This window comes from Oncorhynchus masou, chromosome 23, assembly GCF_036934945.1.
Source record: "Oncorhynchus masou masou isolate Uvic2021 chromosome 23, UVic_Omas_1.1, whole genome shotgun sequence".
NCBI classification, from domain to species: domain Eukaryota; kingdom Metazoa; phylum Chordata; class Actinopteri; order Salmoniformes; family Salmonidae; genus Oncorhynchus; species Oncorhynchus masou.
In genome coordinates this window covers 3,255,728-3,272,091 of record NC_088234.1, presented here as the reverse complement: position 1 = coordinate 3,272,091, position 16,364 = coordinate 3,255,728, and the positions used below count along the sequence as shown (strand labels likewise).

Here is a 16,364-nt window from a genome sequence, read left to right as displayed (position 1 = left end):
TAGATGTAGAGGACATTACTAGTCAGGTTAGATGTAGAGTTATATACTGTAGAACAAGAGGACATTACTAGTCAGGTTAGATGTAGAGGACATTACTAGTCAGGTTAGATGTAGAGTTATATACTGTAGAACAAGAGGACATTACTAGTCAGGTTAGATGTAGAGGACATTACTAGTCAGGTTAGATGTAGAGTTATATACTGTAGAACAAGAGGACATTACTAGTTATGTTAGATGTAGAGTTATATACTGTAGAACAAGAGGACATTACTAGTCAGGTTAGATGTAGAGGACATTACTAGTCAGGTTAGATGTAGAGTTATATACTGTAGAACAAGAGGACATTACTAGTCAGGTTAGATGTAGAGGACATTACTAGTCAGGTTAGATGTAGAGTTATATACTGTAGAACAAGAGGACATTACTAGTCAGGTTAGATGTAGAGGACATTACTAGTCAGGTTAGATGTAGAGGACATTACTAGTCAGGTTAGATGTAGAGTTATATACTGTAGAACAAGAGGACATTACTAGTCAGGTTAGATGTAGAGGACATTACTAGTCAGGTTAGATGTAGAGTTATATACTGTAGAACAAGAGGACATTACTAGTCAGGTTAGATGTAGAGGACATTACTAGTCAGGTTAGATGTAGAGTTATATAGTGCAGAACAAGAGGACATTACTAGTCAGGTTAGATGTAGAGGACATTACTAGTCAGGTTAGATGTAGAGGACATTACTAGTCAGGTTAGATGTAGAGTTATATAGTGTAGAACAAGAGGACATTACTAGTCAGGTTAGATGTAGAGGACATTACTAGTCAGGTTAGATGTAGAGGACATTACTAGTCAGGTTAGATGTAGAGGACATTACTAGTCAGGTTAGATGTAGAGGACATTACTAGTCAGGTTAGATGTAGAGTTATATACTGTAGAGCAAGAGGACATTACTAGTTAGGTTAGATGTAGAGTTATATACTGCAGAACAAGAGGACATTACTAGTCAGGTTAGATGTAGAGGACATTACTAGTCAGGTTAGATGTAGAGTTATATACTGTAGAACAAGAGGACATTACTAGTCAGGTTAGATGTAGAGTTATATACTGTAGAACAAGAGGACATTACTAGTCAGGTTAGATGTAGAGTTATATACTGTAGAACAAGAGGACATTACTAGTCAGGTTAGATGTAGAGGACATTACTAGTCAGGTTAGATGTAGAGTTATATACTGTAGAACAAGAGGACATTACTAGTCAGGTTAGATGTAGAGGACATTACTAGTCAGGTTAGATGTAGAGGACATTACTAGTCAGGTTAGATGTAGAGGACATTACTAGTCAGGTTAGATGTAGAGTTATATACTGTAGAGCAAGAGGACATTACTAGTTAGGTTAGATGTAGAGTTATATACTGCAGAACAAGAGGACATTACTAGTCAGGTTAGATGTAGAGGACATTACTAGTCAGGTTAGATGTAGAGTTATATACTGTAGAACAAGAGGACATTACTAGTCAGGTTAGATGTAGAGTTATATACTGTAGAACAAGAGGACGTTACTAGTCAGGTTAGATGTAGAGGACGTTACTAGTCAGGTTAGATGTAGAGGACGTTACTAGTCAGGTTAGATGTAGAGTTATATACTGTAGAACAAGAGGACATTACTAGTCAGGTTAGATGTAGAGTTATATACTGTAGAACAAGAGGACATTACTAGACAGGTTAGATGTAGAGGACATTACTAGACAGGTTAGATGTAGAGTTATATACTGTAGAACAAGAGGACATTACTAGTCAGGTTAGATGTAGAGTTATATACTGTAGAACTAGAGGACATTACTAGTCAGGTTAGATGTAGAGGACATTACTAGTCAGGTTAGATGTAGAGTTATATACTGTAGAACAAGAGGACATTACTAGTCAGGTTAGATGTAGAGTTATATACTGTAGAACAAGAGGACATTACTAGTCAGGTTAGATGTAGAGGACATTACTAGTCAGGTTAGATGTAGAGTTATATACTGTAGAACAAGAGGACATTACTAGTTATGTTAGATGTAGAGTTATATACTGTAGAACAAGAGGACATTACTAGTCAGGTTAGATGTAGAGGACATTACTAGTCAGGTTAGATGTAGAGTTATATACTGTAGAACAAGAGGACATTACTAGTCAGGTTAGATGTAGAGGACATTACTAGTCAGGTTAGATGTAGAGGACATTACTAGTCAGGTTAGATGTAGAGTTATATACTGCAGAACAAGAGGACATTACTAGTCAGGTTAGATGTAGAGGACATTACTAGTCAAGTTAGATGTAGAGTTATATACTGTAGAGCAAGAGGACATTACTAGTCAGGTTAGATGTAGAGGACATTACTAGTCAGGTTAGATGTAGAGTTATATACTGTAGAACAAGAGGACATTACTAGTCAGGTTAGATGTAGAGGACATTACTAGTCAGGTTAGATGTAGAGTTATATACTGCAGAACAAGAGGACATTACTAGTCAGGTTAGATGTAGAGGACATTACTAGTCAAGTTAGATGTAGAGTTATATACTGTAGAGCAAGAGGACATTACTAGTCAGGTTAGATGTAGAGGACATTACTAGTTAGGTTAGATGTAGAGTTATATACTGTAGAACAAGAGGACATTACTAGTCAGGTTAGATGTAGAGTTATATACTGTAGAACAAGAGGACATTACTAGTCAGGTTAGATGTAGAGGACATTACTAGTCAGATTAGATGTAGAGTTATATACTGTAGAACTAGAGGACATTACTAGTAGAGAAGAGTTGTTATATACTTATTTTCTTCATGTGAATCACAGGGACTGGTTGTTTCATCCTAACATTAACCATTAACAGCTACATTTTCATTCCTAAACGTCCCTTTTTCAGGATCTTTCAACGATAATTTGAAAAAATCCAAATAATTCACAGATCTTCATTGTAAAGAGTTTAAACACTGTTTCCCATGCTTGTTCAATGAACCATTAACAATTAATGAACATGCACCTGTGGAACGGTCGTTAAGACACTAACAGCTTACAGACAGTAGGTAGTTTAGGTCACAGTTATGAAAACGTAGGACACTCAAGAGGCCTTTATACTGACTCTGAAAAACACCAAAGAAGGGTCCATGTTCATCTGCATGAACGTGCCTTAGGCATGCTGCAAGGAGGCATGAGGACTGCAGATGTGGCCAGGGAAATAAATTGCAATGTCCGTACTGTGAGACACCTAAGACAACGCTACAGGGAGACAGGACAGACAGCTGATCATCCTCACAGTGGCAGACCACGTGTAACAACACCTGCACAGGATCAGTACATCCCAACATCACACCTGCGGGACAGGTACAGGATGGCAACAACAACTGCCCGAGTAACACCAGAAATGCACAATCCCTCCATCAGTGCTCAGACTGTCCGCAATAAGCTGAGAGAGGCTGGACTGAGGGCTTGTAGGCCTGTTTTAAGGCAGGTCCTCACCAGACATCACCAGCAACAACATCGCCTATGGGCACAAACCCACCATCGCTGGACCAGACAGTACTGGCAAAAAGTGCTCTTCACTGACGAGTCACGGTTTTGTCTCACCAGGGGTGATGGTCGGATTCGCGTTTATCGTCGAAGGACTGAGCGTTACACCGAGGCCTGTACTCTGGAGTGGGATCGATTTGGAGGTGGAGTGTCCGTCAGGGTCTGGGGCGTTGTGTCACAGCATCATCGGACTGAGCTTGTTGTCATTGAAGGCAATCTCAATGCTCTTGAGTGACCGGGAAGACATCCTCCTCCCTCATGTGGTACCCTTCCTGCAGACTCATCCTGACATTACCCTTCAGCATGACAATGCCACCAGCCATACTGCTCGTTCTGTGCGTGATTTCCTGCAATACAGGAATGTCAGTGCTCTGCCATGGCCAGCGAAGAGCCCGGATCTCAATCCCAGTCAGCACGTCTGGGACCTGTTGGATTGGAGGGCGGGGGCTCGGGCCATTCCCCCCAGAGTCCGGAAACTAGCAGGTGCCTTGGTGGAAGAGTGAGGTAACATCTCACAGCAAGAACTGGCAAATCTGGTGCAGTCCATGAGGAGGAGATGCACAATAGTACTTAATGCAGCTGACTGAGCTGATACTGACTGTTACTTTTGACTTTGATCCCCCCCCCCCCATTTGTTCAGGGACACATTATTCCATTCCTGTTAGTCACATGTCTGTGGAACTTGTTCAGTTCATGTCTCGGTTGTTGAATCTTGTTAAGTTCATACAAATATTTACACACGTTAAGTTTGTTGAAAAGAAACACAGTTGACAGTGAGAGGACGTTTCTTTTTTTGCTGAGATGGAGGTCACATCGCGCACCACTCCCTAGCATACTACTCGCCAATGTCCAGTCTCTTGACAACAAGGTAGACGAAATCCGAGCATTGGTTTCCTTCCAGAGAGACATCAGAGATTGTCACGTTCTCTGTTTCATGGAAACATGGCTCACTCGAGACATGCTATCGGAGTCGGTACAGCCACCTGGTTTCTTCACGCATCGTGCCGACAGAAACAAGCATCTTTCTGGTAAGAAGAAGGACGGGGCGTATGCCTTATGATTAACGAGACGTGGTGTGATCATAACAACATACAGGAACTCAAGTCCTTCTGTTCACCTGACCTAGAATTCCTTACATTCAAATGCCGACTGCATTATGTACCAAGAGAATTCTCTTAGATTATAATCACAGCCGTGTATAACTTCAAGAGGGCCACCATTGTCCCTGTTCCCAAGAAAGCTAAGGTACCAGAGCTAAATGACTACCGCCCCATAGCAGTCACCTCAGTCATCATGAAGTGCTTTGAGAGACTAGTCAAGGACCATATCACCTCCACCCTACCTGACACCCTAGACCCACTCCAATTTGCTTACCGCCCCTATAGGTCAACAGACACACAATCGCAACCATACTGCACACTGCCCTAACCCATCTGGACAAGAGGAATACCTATGTGAGAATGCTGTTCATCGACTACAGCTCGGCATTCAACACCATAGTACTCTCCAAACTCGTCATCAAGCTCGAGACCCTGGGTCACAACTAGAGGTCGACCGATTATGATTTTTCAACACCGATTATTGGAGGACCAAAAAAGCAGATACCGATTAATCGGCTGATTTAAAAAAATATATATATTTTTTGTAATAATGACAATTACAACAATACTGAATGAACACTTATTTTAACTTAATATAATACATCAATAAAATCAATTTAGCCTCAAATAAATAATGAATCATGTTCAATTTGGTTTAAATAATGTAAAAACAAAGTGTTGAGAAGAACGTAAAAGTGCAATATGTGCCATGTAAGAAAGCTAATGTTTCAGTTCCTTGCTCAGAACATGAGAACATATGAAAGCTGGTGGTTCCTTTTAACATGAGTCCTCAATATTCCCAGGTAAGAAGTTTTAGGTTGTAGTTATTTATTATAGGACTATTTCCCTCTAAACCATTTGTATTTAATTAACCTTTGACTATTGGATGTTCTTATAGGCACTTTAGTATTGCCAGTGTAACAGTATAGCTTCCGTCCCTCTCCTCGCTCCTCCCTGGGCTCGAACCAGAAACACAATGACAACAGCCACCACATCGAAGCAGCATTACCCATACAGAGCAAGGGAAACAACCACCCCAAGGCTCAGAGCGAGTGAAGTTTGAAACGCTATTAGCGCGTGCTAACTAGCTAGCCATTTCACTTCAGTTACACCAGCCTCATCTCGAGAGTTGATAGGCTTGAAGTCATAAACAGCACAATGCTTGACGCACAACGAAGAGCTGCTGGCAAAACGCACGAAAGAGCTGTTTGAATGAATGTTTACGCGCCTGCTTCTGCCTACCACCGCTCAGTCAGATACTTGTATGCTCAGTCAGATTATATCTAGTAATATCATCAACCATGTGTAGTTAACTTGTGATTATGATTGATTGTTTTTTATAAGATAAGTTTAATAATGCTAGCTAGCAACTTACCTTGGTTTACTGCATTCTCGTAACAGGTATTCTCCTTGTGGAGTGCGACGAGAGAGAGGCAGGTCGTTATTGCGTTGGACTAGTTAACTGTAATGTGAAATCTGTCTTTCTGCCCCTCAACGAGGCAGTTAACCCACCGTTCCTAGGCCGTCATTGAAAATACGAATGTGTTCTTAACTGACTTGCCTATTTAAATACAGATTAAATAAAGGTGTAAAATATATATTTTTTAAATAAAACATAAAATCGGCGTCCAAAAATACCGATTTATCTGATTGTTATGAAAACTTGATTCATTCACATTCCAATTAATCGGTCAACCTCTAGTCTCAAGCCCTGGATTTTCTGACAGGCTGCCCCCAGGTGGTGAAGGGACATCTCCACTTTGCTGATCCTCAACACTATGGCCTCACAAGTGGCTGCTGCCAACATACTGACTCAAATCTCTAGCCACTTTATCATATCATATCATTTACTTTATCATATCATGTTTAAAATACCCATTCATTACTCATCTCATATGTATATTCTGACCTCTATACCATCTACTGCATCTTGCCTATGCTGCACGGCCATAGCTCATCCATATATTTATATGTATATGTTCCTATTCCATCCCTTTACCTAGATTTGTGTGTATAAGGTAGTTATTGTGGAATTGTTAGATTACTTGTTAGATATTACTGCATTGTCGGAACTAGAAGCATTTAACTACACCCACATTTAACTACACCCACATTAACATCTGCTAAACATGTGTATGTGACCAATAAAATGTGATTTGATTTGAGTTTATATATATATATATATGTAAAGTATACAGCCAGTAGAGTACTGGTCACCCTCAGAGCCTGGTTCCTCTGGTCTACCCAGTACAGCCAGTAGAGGACTGGTCACCCCTCAGAGCCTGGTTCCTCTGGTCTACCCAGTACAGCCAGTAGAGGACTGGTCACCCTCAGAGCCTGGTTCCTCTGGTCTACCCAGTACAGCGGTTCTTACCCAGGTGATAGACTAGATAAGGTTTATATTCCAGTGATATGTAACCAGAGGTAGAGAGGTTCTTACCCAGGTGATAGACTAGATAAGGTTTATATTCCAGTGATATGTAACCAGAGGTAGAGAGGTTCTTACCCAGGTGATAGACTAGATAAGGTTTATATTCCAGTGATATGTAACCAGAGGTAGAGAGGTTCTTACCCAGGTGATAGACTAGATAAGGTTTATATTCCAGTGATATGTAACCAGAGGTAGAGAGGTTCTTACCCAGGTGATAGACTAGATAAGGTTTATATTCCAGTGATATGTAACCAGAGGTAGAGAGGTTCTTACCCAGGTGATAGACTAGATAAGGTTTATATTCCAGTGATATGTAACCAGAGGTAGAGAGGTTCTTACCCAGGTGATAGACTAGATAAGGTTTATATTCCAGTGATATGTAACCAGAGGTAGAGAGGTTCTTACCCAGGTGATAGACTAGATAAGGTTTATATTCCAGTGATATGTAACCAGAGGTAAAGAGGTTCTTACCCGGGTCGTTGACAAGGTCAGGTTCCAGATCCAGTAGAATCCTGTAAAAGTCTGATTTCATTTTAACCCCTCCAAAGTCTAGAGCCTCGTACAACAGTTCCATCTGGTCCTGTCTGGTCCTGGCAGCATGGATCTTAGAGTACCTCTCAGAACGGATCAAGTAAAATGCTATGGGAATCACCATGGTAACCCTCTGGATGAGGTGATCAATGTTTCTTTTCACAAACTTGGCATCACCTAGACAGGAAAGAAAACAGAGAGGTATATACACTGTAGAACAAGAGGACATTACTAGTCAGGTTAGATGTAGAGGACATTACTCGTCAGGTTAGATGTAGAGTTATGTTAGAAAAGAGATGACTACTTACGCTTCACGTCCCTTTTCAATTTGAAGTCCTTCACTGTAGACAGGAAATAATAAGAAATACATGAATATTCAGTCTGTGATTAACAGTTGACCCATCAGTATTATAGTAATAAACCATGAGGTCTGTGATTAACAGTTGACCCATCAGTATTATAGTGATAAACCATGAGGTCTGTGATTAACAGTTGACCCATCAGTATTATAGTGATAAACCATGAGGTCTGTGATTAACAGTTGACCCATCAGTATTATAGTAATAAACCATGAGGTCTGTGATTAACAGTTGACCCATCAGTATTATAGTAATAAACCATGAGGTCTGTGATTAACAGTTGACCCATCAGTATTATAGTAATAAACCATGAGGTCTGTGATTAACAGTTGACCCATCAGTATTATAGTAATAAACCATGAGGTCTGTGATTAACAGTTGACCCATCAGTATTATAGTAATAAACCATGAGGTCTGTGATTAACAGTTGACCCATCAGTATTATAGTAATAAACCATGAGGTCTGTGATTAACAGTTGACCCATCAGTATTATAGTAATAAACCATGAGGTCTGTGATTAACAGTTGACCCATCAGTATTATAGTAATAAACCATGAGGTCTGTGATTAACAGTTGACCCATCAGTATTATAGTAATAAACCATGAGGTCTGTGATTAACAGTTGACCCATCAGTATTATAGTAATAAACCATGAGGTCTGTGATTAACAGTTGACCCATCAGTATTATAGTAATAAACCATGAGGTCTGTGATTAACAGTTGACCCATCAGTATTATAGTAATAAACCATGAGGTCTGTGATTAACAGTTGACCCATCAGTATTATAGTAATAAACCATGAGGTCTGTGATTAACAGTTGACCCATCAGTATTATAGTAATAAACCATGAGGTCTGTGATTAACAGTTGACCCATCAGTATTATAGTAATAAACCATGAGGTCTGTGATTAACAGTTGACCCATCAGTATTATAGTAATAAACCATGAGGTCTGTGATTAACAGTTGACCCATCAGTATTATAGTAATAAACCATGAGGTCTGTGATTAACAGTTGACCCATCAGTATTATAGTAATAAACCATGAGGTCTGTGATTAACAGTTGACCCATCAGTATTATAGTAATAAACCATGAGGTCTGTGATTAACAGTTGACCCATCAGTATTATAGTAATAAACCATGAGGTCTGTGATTAACAGTTGACCCATCAGTATTATAGTAATAAACCATGAGGTCTGTGAATAACAGTTGACCCATCAGTATTATAGTAATAAACCATGAGGTCTGTGATTAACAGTTGACCCATCAGTATTATAGTAATAAACCATGAGGTCAGTGATTAACAGTTGACCCATCAGTATTATAGTAATAAACCATGAGGTCTGTGATTAACAGTTGACCCATCAGTATTATAGCAATAATCATAATCTCTATATGTGAAACTCTAACAAGACAACAACTTACCTTGTTCTTCCAGTAGTTCTCTACGCTTCTTCTCTGTAGACAAAAAAGAAACAAATGTATAAATTAATTACAAAAATAATCTTTAAAAAGCTAAAGTATTTAAAGTTATTTTTAATGTTTTTAAAACAAATTAATATACAGTATAACCATTAAAACCATCTGTGAGAAACAGTTGACCCATCAGTGTTATAGAAGGTAACCTGGTATAAATAAATTATATCCTGATCTAATACAGGACTGGTCTGAAGGTAACCTGGTATAAATGAATAGAGTCTAATGGACAGTATATGGGTCATTCCTAGTTATATCCTGATCTAATACAGGACTGGTCTGAAGGTAACCTGGTATAAATGAATAGAGTCTAATGGACAGTATATGGGTCATTCCTAGTTATATCCTGATCTAATACAGGACTGGTCTGAAGGTAACCTGGTATAAATGAATAGAGTCTAATGGACAGTATATGGGTCATTCCTAGTTATATCCTGTATATATAGTATATAAATATATATATTCTAAAATGGATTCAATCCTTTTTTTGCCCTCATCAATCTACACACAATACCCCATAATGACATCACAATACCCCATAATGACATCACAATACCCCATAATGACATCACAATACCCCATAATGACAAAGCAAAAACAGTTTGCTTTTTAAAAATTTTGCAAATAAGAAATAAAATAAAAACTGAAAAATCACACTTGTTTAATGACCAGTCAGAGGTCAAGGACCAGTCAGAGATCAAGGTTAAACTCACCTTCAATATGTTTTCTCCACATGTAGACACCAACTGAAGCTGCAAGAACTACAACTGCTGCTGCTATTAGTAGACCAACAATCAACCCTACTTGTGATTTAGGAAACACCTCATCTGAAACAGAGAAGCCATGTCAAACCATTACAACACTACATATATACTGTACAGGAAGTAAAGCATCATTTATAAATACTACTGAACAGACCAATAAGGTCATCCCCTAGGAAACCGTCCTCCACTAACTAGTCTAACTAACTAGAGGTCTCAGGTATTTGGGTTAACCAATGAAGACCTCACCTGGGACATGGATCTCTGTCTCCTTCAGGTGGTTGATCTCCGTCTGGTGAACTCTACAGGTGAACCTGTTGGTGTCAGTCTTGTTCACAGTGACATGTCGTCTCAGAGCGTAGCGGCCCTCTGAGTCTCTGTATTTCTCTGGAGGTCCATCAGCAGGGAGGAAGGTTCCAGAACTGTCCAGCCACTCCATCTGAGGTTCAGGAAACCAGCCTCCAGACTCACACTTCAGGACCACCCCCAGCCTTTACTTCCATCAATAGAGATCACTGGCTGGGATACAACACCTACAGATACAAGATAAAACAGATCACTGGCTGAGATACAGCACCTACACAGATACAAGATAAAACAGAGATCACTGGCTGGGATACAGCACCTACAGATACAAGATAAAACAGATCACTGGCTGAGATACAGCACCTACACAGATACAAGATAAAACAGAGATCACTGGCTGGGATACAGCACCTACACAGATACAAGATAAAACAGAGATCACTGGCTGAGATACAGCACCTACAGATACAAGATAAAACAGATCACTGGCTGAGATACAGCACCTACACAGATACAAGATAAAACAGAGATCACTGGCTGGGATATAACACCTAGACAGATACAAGATAAAACAGAGATCACTGGCTGAGATACAGCACCTACACAGATACAAGATAAAACAGAGATCACTGGCTGGGATACAGCACCTACACAGATACAAGATAAAACAGAGATCACTGGCTGAGATACAACACCTACACAGATACAAGATAAAACAGAGATCACTGGCTGGGATACAGCACCTACAGATACAAGATCAAACAGAGATCACTGGCTGAGATACAGCACCTACACAGATACAAGATACAACAGAGATCACTGGCTGGGATACAGCACCTACACAGATACAAGATAAAACAGAGATCACTGGCTGGGATACAACACCTACACAGATACAAGATAAAACAGATCACTGGCTGGAATACAACACCTACACAGATACAAGATAAAACAGAGATCACTGGCTGGGATACAGCACCTACACAGATACAAGATAAAACAGAGATCACTGGCTGAGATACAGCACCTACACAGATACAAGATAAAACAGAGATCACTGGCTGGGATACAGCACCTACACAGATACAAGATAAAACAGAGATCACTGGCTGAGATACAACACCTACACAGATACAAGATAAACAGAGATCACTGGCTGGGATACAGCACCTACAGATACAAGATCAAACAGAGATCACTGGCTGGGATACAGCACCTACACAGATACAAGATAAAACAGAGATCACTGGCTGGGATACAGCACCTACACAGATACAAGATAAAACAGAGATCACAGGCTGAGATACAGCACCTACACAGATACAAGATAAAACAGAGATCACTGGCTGGGATACAACACCTACAGATACAAGATAAAACAGAGATCACTGGCTGGGATACAGCACCTAGACAGATACAAGATAAAACAGAGATCACTGGCTGAGATACAGCACCTACAGATACAAGATACAACAGAGATCACTGGCTGGGATACAGCACCTACACAGATACAAGATAAACCAGAGATCACTGGCTGAGATACAGCACCTACACAGATACAAGATAAAACAGAGATCACTGGCTGAGATACAGCACCTACACAGATACAAGATAAAACAGAGATCACTGGCTGAGATACAACACCTACAGATACAAGATAAAACAGAGATCACTGGCTGAGATACAGCACCTACACAGATACAAGATAAAACAGAGATCACTGGCTGGGATACAACACCTACAGATACAAGATAAAACAGAGATCACTGGCTGGGATACAACACCTACAGATACAAGATAAAACAGAGATCACTGGCTGAGATACAGCACCTACACAGATACAAGATAAAACAGAGATCACTGGCTGAGATACAGCACCTACACAGATACAAGATAAAACAGAGATCACTGGCTGGGATACAGCACCTAGACAGATACAAGATAAAACAGATCACTGGCTGAGATACAGCACCTACACAGATACAAGATAAAACAGAGATCACTGGCTGAGATACAACACCTACACAGATACAAGATAAAACAGAGATCACTGGCTGAGATACAGCACCTACACAGATACAAGATAAAACAGAGATCACTGGCTGGGATACAGCACCTACACAGATACAAGATAAAACAGAGATCACTGGCTGGGATACAACACCTACACAGATACAAGATAAAAAAGAGATCACTGGCTGGGATACAACACCTACACAGATACAAGATAAAACAGAGATCACTGGCTGGGATACAGCACCTACACAGATACAAGATAAAACAGAGATCACTGGCTGAGATACAGCACCTATAGATACAAGATAAAACAGATCACTGGCTGAGATACAGCACCTACACAGATACAAGATAAAACAGAGATCACTGGCTGAGATACAGCACCTACACAGATACAAGATAAAACAGATCACTGGCTGAGATACAGCACCTACACAGATACAAGATAAAACAGAGATCACTGGCTGAGATACAGCACCTACAGATACAAGATAAAACAGAGATCACTGGCTGGGATACAGCACCTACACAGATACAAGATAAAACAGATCACTGGCTGAGATACAACACCTACACAGATACAAGATAAAACAGAGATCACTGGCTGGGATACAGCACCTACACAGATACAAGATAAAACAGAGATCACTGGCTGAGATACAGCACCTACAGATACAAGATAAAACAGATCACTGGCTGAGATACAGCACCTACACAGATACAAGATAAAACAGAGATCACTGGCTGAGATACAGCACCTACAGATAAAAGATAAAACAGAGATCACTGGCTGGGATACAGCACCTACACAGATACAAGATAAAACAGATCACTGGCTGAGATACAGCACCTACACAGATACAAGATAAAACAGAGATCACTGGCTGAGATACAACACCTATAGATACAAGATAAAACAGAGATCACTGGCTGGGATACAGCACCTACACAGATACAAGATAAAACAGAGATCACTGGCTGAGATACAACACCTACACAGATACAAGATGAAACAGAGATCACTGGCTGGGATACAGCACCTACAGATACAAGATAAAACAGAGATCACTGGCTGAGATACAGCACCTACACAGATACAAGATAAAACAGATCACTGGCTGGGATACAGCACCTACACAGATACAAGATAAAACAGAGATCACTGGCTGGGATACAGCACCTACACAGATACAAGATAAAACAGAGATCACTGGCTGAGATACAGCACCTACACAGATACAAGATAAAACAGAGATCACTGGCTGGGATACAGCACCTACAGATACAAGATAAAACAGAGATCACTGGCTGAGATACAACACCTACACAGATACAAGATAAAACAGAGATCACTGGCTGGGATACAGCACCTACACAGATACAAGATAAAACAGAGATCACTGGCTGAGATACAGCACCTACACAGATACAAGATAAAACAGAGATCACTGGCTGGGATACAGCACCTACACAGATACAAGATAAAACAGAGATCACTGGCTGGGATACAGCACCTACAGATACAAGATAAAACAGAGATCACTGGCTGAGATACAGCACCTACACAGATACAAGATAAAACAGAGATCACTGGCTGGGATACAGCACCTACACAGATACAAGATAAAACAGAGATCACTGGCTGGGATACAGCACCTACACAGATACAAGATAAAACAGAGATCACTGGCTGAGATACAGCACCTACACAGATACAAGATAAAACAGATCACTGGCTGAGATACAGCACCTACACAGATACAAGATAAAACAGAGATCACTGGCTGAGATACAGCACCTACACAGATACAAGATAAAACAGAGATCACTGGCTGGGATACAGCACCTACACAGATACAAGATAAAACAGAGATCACTGGCTGAGATACAGCACCTACACAGATACAAGATAAAACAGAGATCACTGGCTGGGATACAGCACCTACACAGATACAAGATGAAACAGAGATCACTGGCTGAGATACAGCACCTACAGATACAAGATAAAACAGAGATCACTGGCTGGGATACAGCACCTACACAGATACAAGATAAAACAGAGATCACTGGCTGAGATACAGCACCTACACAGATACAAGATAAAACAGATCACTGGCTGAGATACAACACCTACACAGATACAAGATAAAACAGAGATCACTGGCTGAGATACAGCACCTACAGATACAAGATAAAACAGATCACTGGCTGAGATACAACACCTACACAGATACAAGATAAAACAGAGATCACTGGCTGAGATACAGCACCTACAGATACAAGATAAAACAGAGATCACTGGCTGAGATACAGCACCTACACAGATACAAGATAAAACAGAGATCACTGGCTGGGATACAGCACCTACACAGATACAAGATACAACAGAGATCACTGGCTGAGATACAGCACCTACACAGATACAAGATAAAACAGAGATCACTGGCTGAGATACAGCACCTACACAGATACAAGATAAAACAGAGATCACTGGCTGAGATACAGCACCTACACAGATACAAGATAAAACAGAGATCACTGGCTGGGATACAGCACCTACACAGATACAAGATAAAACAGAGATCACTGGCTGAGATACAGCACCTACACAGATACAAGATAAAACAGAGATCACTGGCTGAGATACAGCACCTACACAGATACAAGATAAAACAGAGATCACTGGCTGGGATACAGCACCTACACAGATACAAGATAAAACAGAGATCACTGGCTGAGATACAGCACCTACACAGATACAAGATAAAACAGAGATCACTGGCTGGGATACAGCACCTACACAGATACAAGATAAAACAGAGATCACTGGCTGGGATACAGCACCTACAGATACAAGATAAAACAGAGATCACTGGCTGAGATACAGCACCTACAGATACAAGATAAAACAGAGATCACTGGCTGGGATACAGCACCTACACAGATACAAGATAAAACAGATCACTGGCTGAGATACAGCACCTACACAGATACAAGATAAAACAGAGATCACTGGCTGAGATACAGCACCTACACAGATACAAGATAAAACAGAGATCACTGGCTGGGATACAGCACCTACACAGATACAAGATAAAACAGGGATATTGGGACACAGACAGCGAGTCAACAGTAGGCAGTAGAACTATTGGGACACAGACAGTGAGTCAACAGTAGGAATATTGGGACACAGACAGCGAGTCAACAGTAGGCAGTAGGAATATTGGGACACAGGCAGCGAGTCAACAGTAGGGATATTGGGACACAGACAGCGAGTCAACAGTAGGCAGTAGGGATATTGGGACACAGGCAGCGAGTCAACAGTAGGGATATTGGGACACAGACAGTGACTCAACAGCTGGAATATTGGGAAACAGACAGCGAGTCAACAGTAGGGATATTGGGACACAGACAGCGAGTCAACAGCAGGAATATTGGGAAACAGACAGCGAGTCAACAGTAGGGATATTGGGACACAGGCAGTGACTCAACAGCTGGTATATTGGGACACAGACAGTGAGTCAACAGTAGGGATATTGGGACACAGACAGTGAGTCAACAGTAGAGATATTGGGACACAGACAGCGAGTCAACAGCAGGAATATTGGGACACAGACAGCGAGTCAACAGCAGGAATATTGGGACACAGACAGCGAGTCAACAGTAGGAATATTGAGACAGAGACAGCGAGTCAACAGTAGGAATATTGAGACACAGGCAGTGACTCAACAGCTGGTATATTGAGACACAGGCAGTGACTCAACAGCTGGTATATTGGGACACAGACAGCGAGTCAACAGTAGGGATATTGGGACACAGACAGCGAGTCAACAGTA

The 16,364-nt window shown here is 40.7% G+C and overlaps 1 protein-coding gene across 1 annotated transcript in view; it reads right to left on the bottom strand.

The window, feature by feature from the left end:
- LOC135510175 (uncharacterized) overlaps window positions 1–16,364 on the bottom strand; it is a 51,891-nt gene that overhangs the window by 9,043 nt on the left and 26,484 nt on the right. Inside the window, exons 2-6 of the mRNA XM_064930965.1 lie at window positions 10,456–10,739; window positions 10,159–10,272; window positions 9,395–9,427; window positions 7,917–7,949; window positions 7,549–7,785 (exon numbers count right to left, since the gene is read on the bottom strand). Of these exons, the coding sequence (XP_064787037.1) occupies window positions 7,549–7,785; window positions 7,917–7,949; window positions 9,395–9,427; window positions 10,159–10,272; window positions 10,456–10,645 (607 nt within the window). The 5' untranslated portion in view covers window positions 10,646–10,739. The remainder of the gene's footprint in view (window positions 1–7,548; window positions 7,786–7,916; window positions 7,950–9,394; window positions 9,428–10,158; window positions 10,273–10,455; window positions 10,740–16,364) is intronic.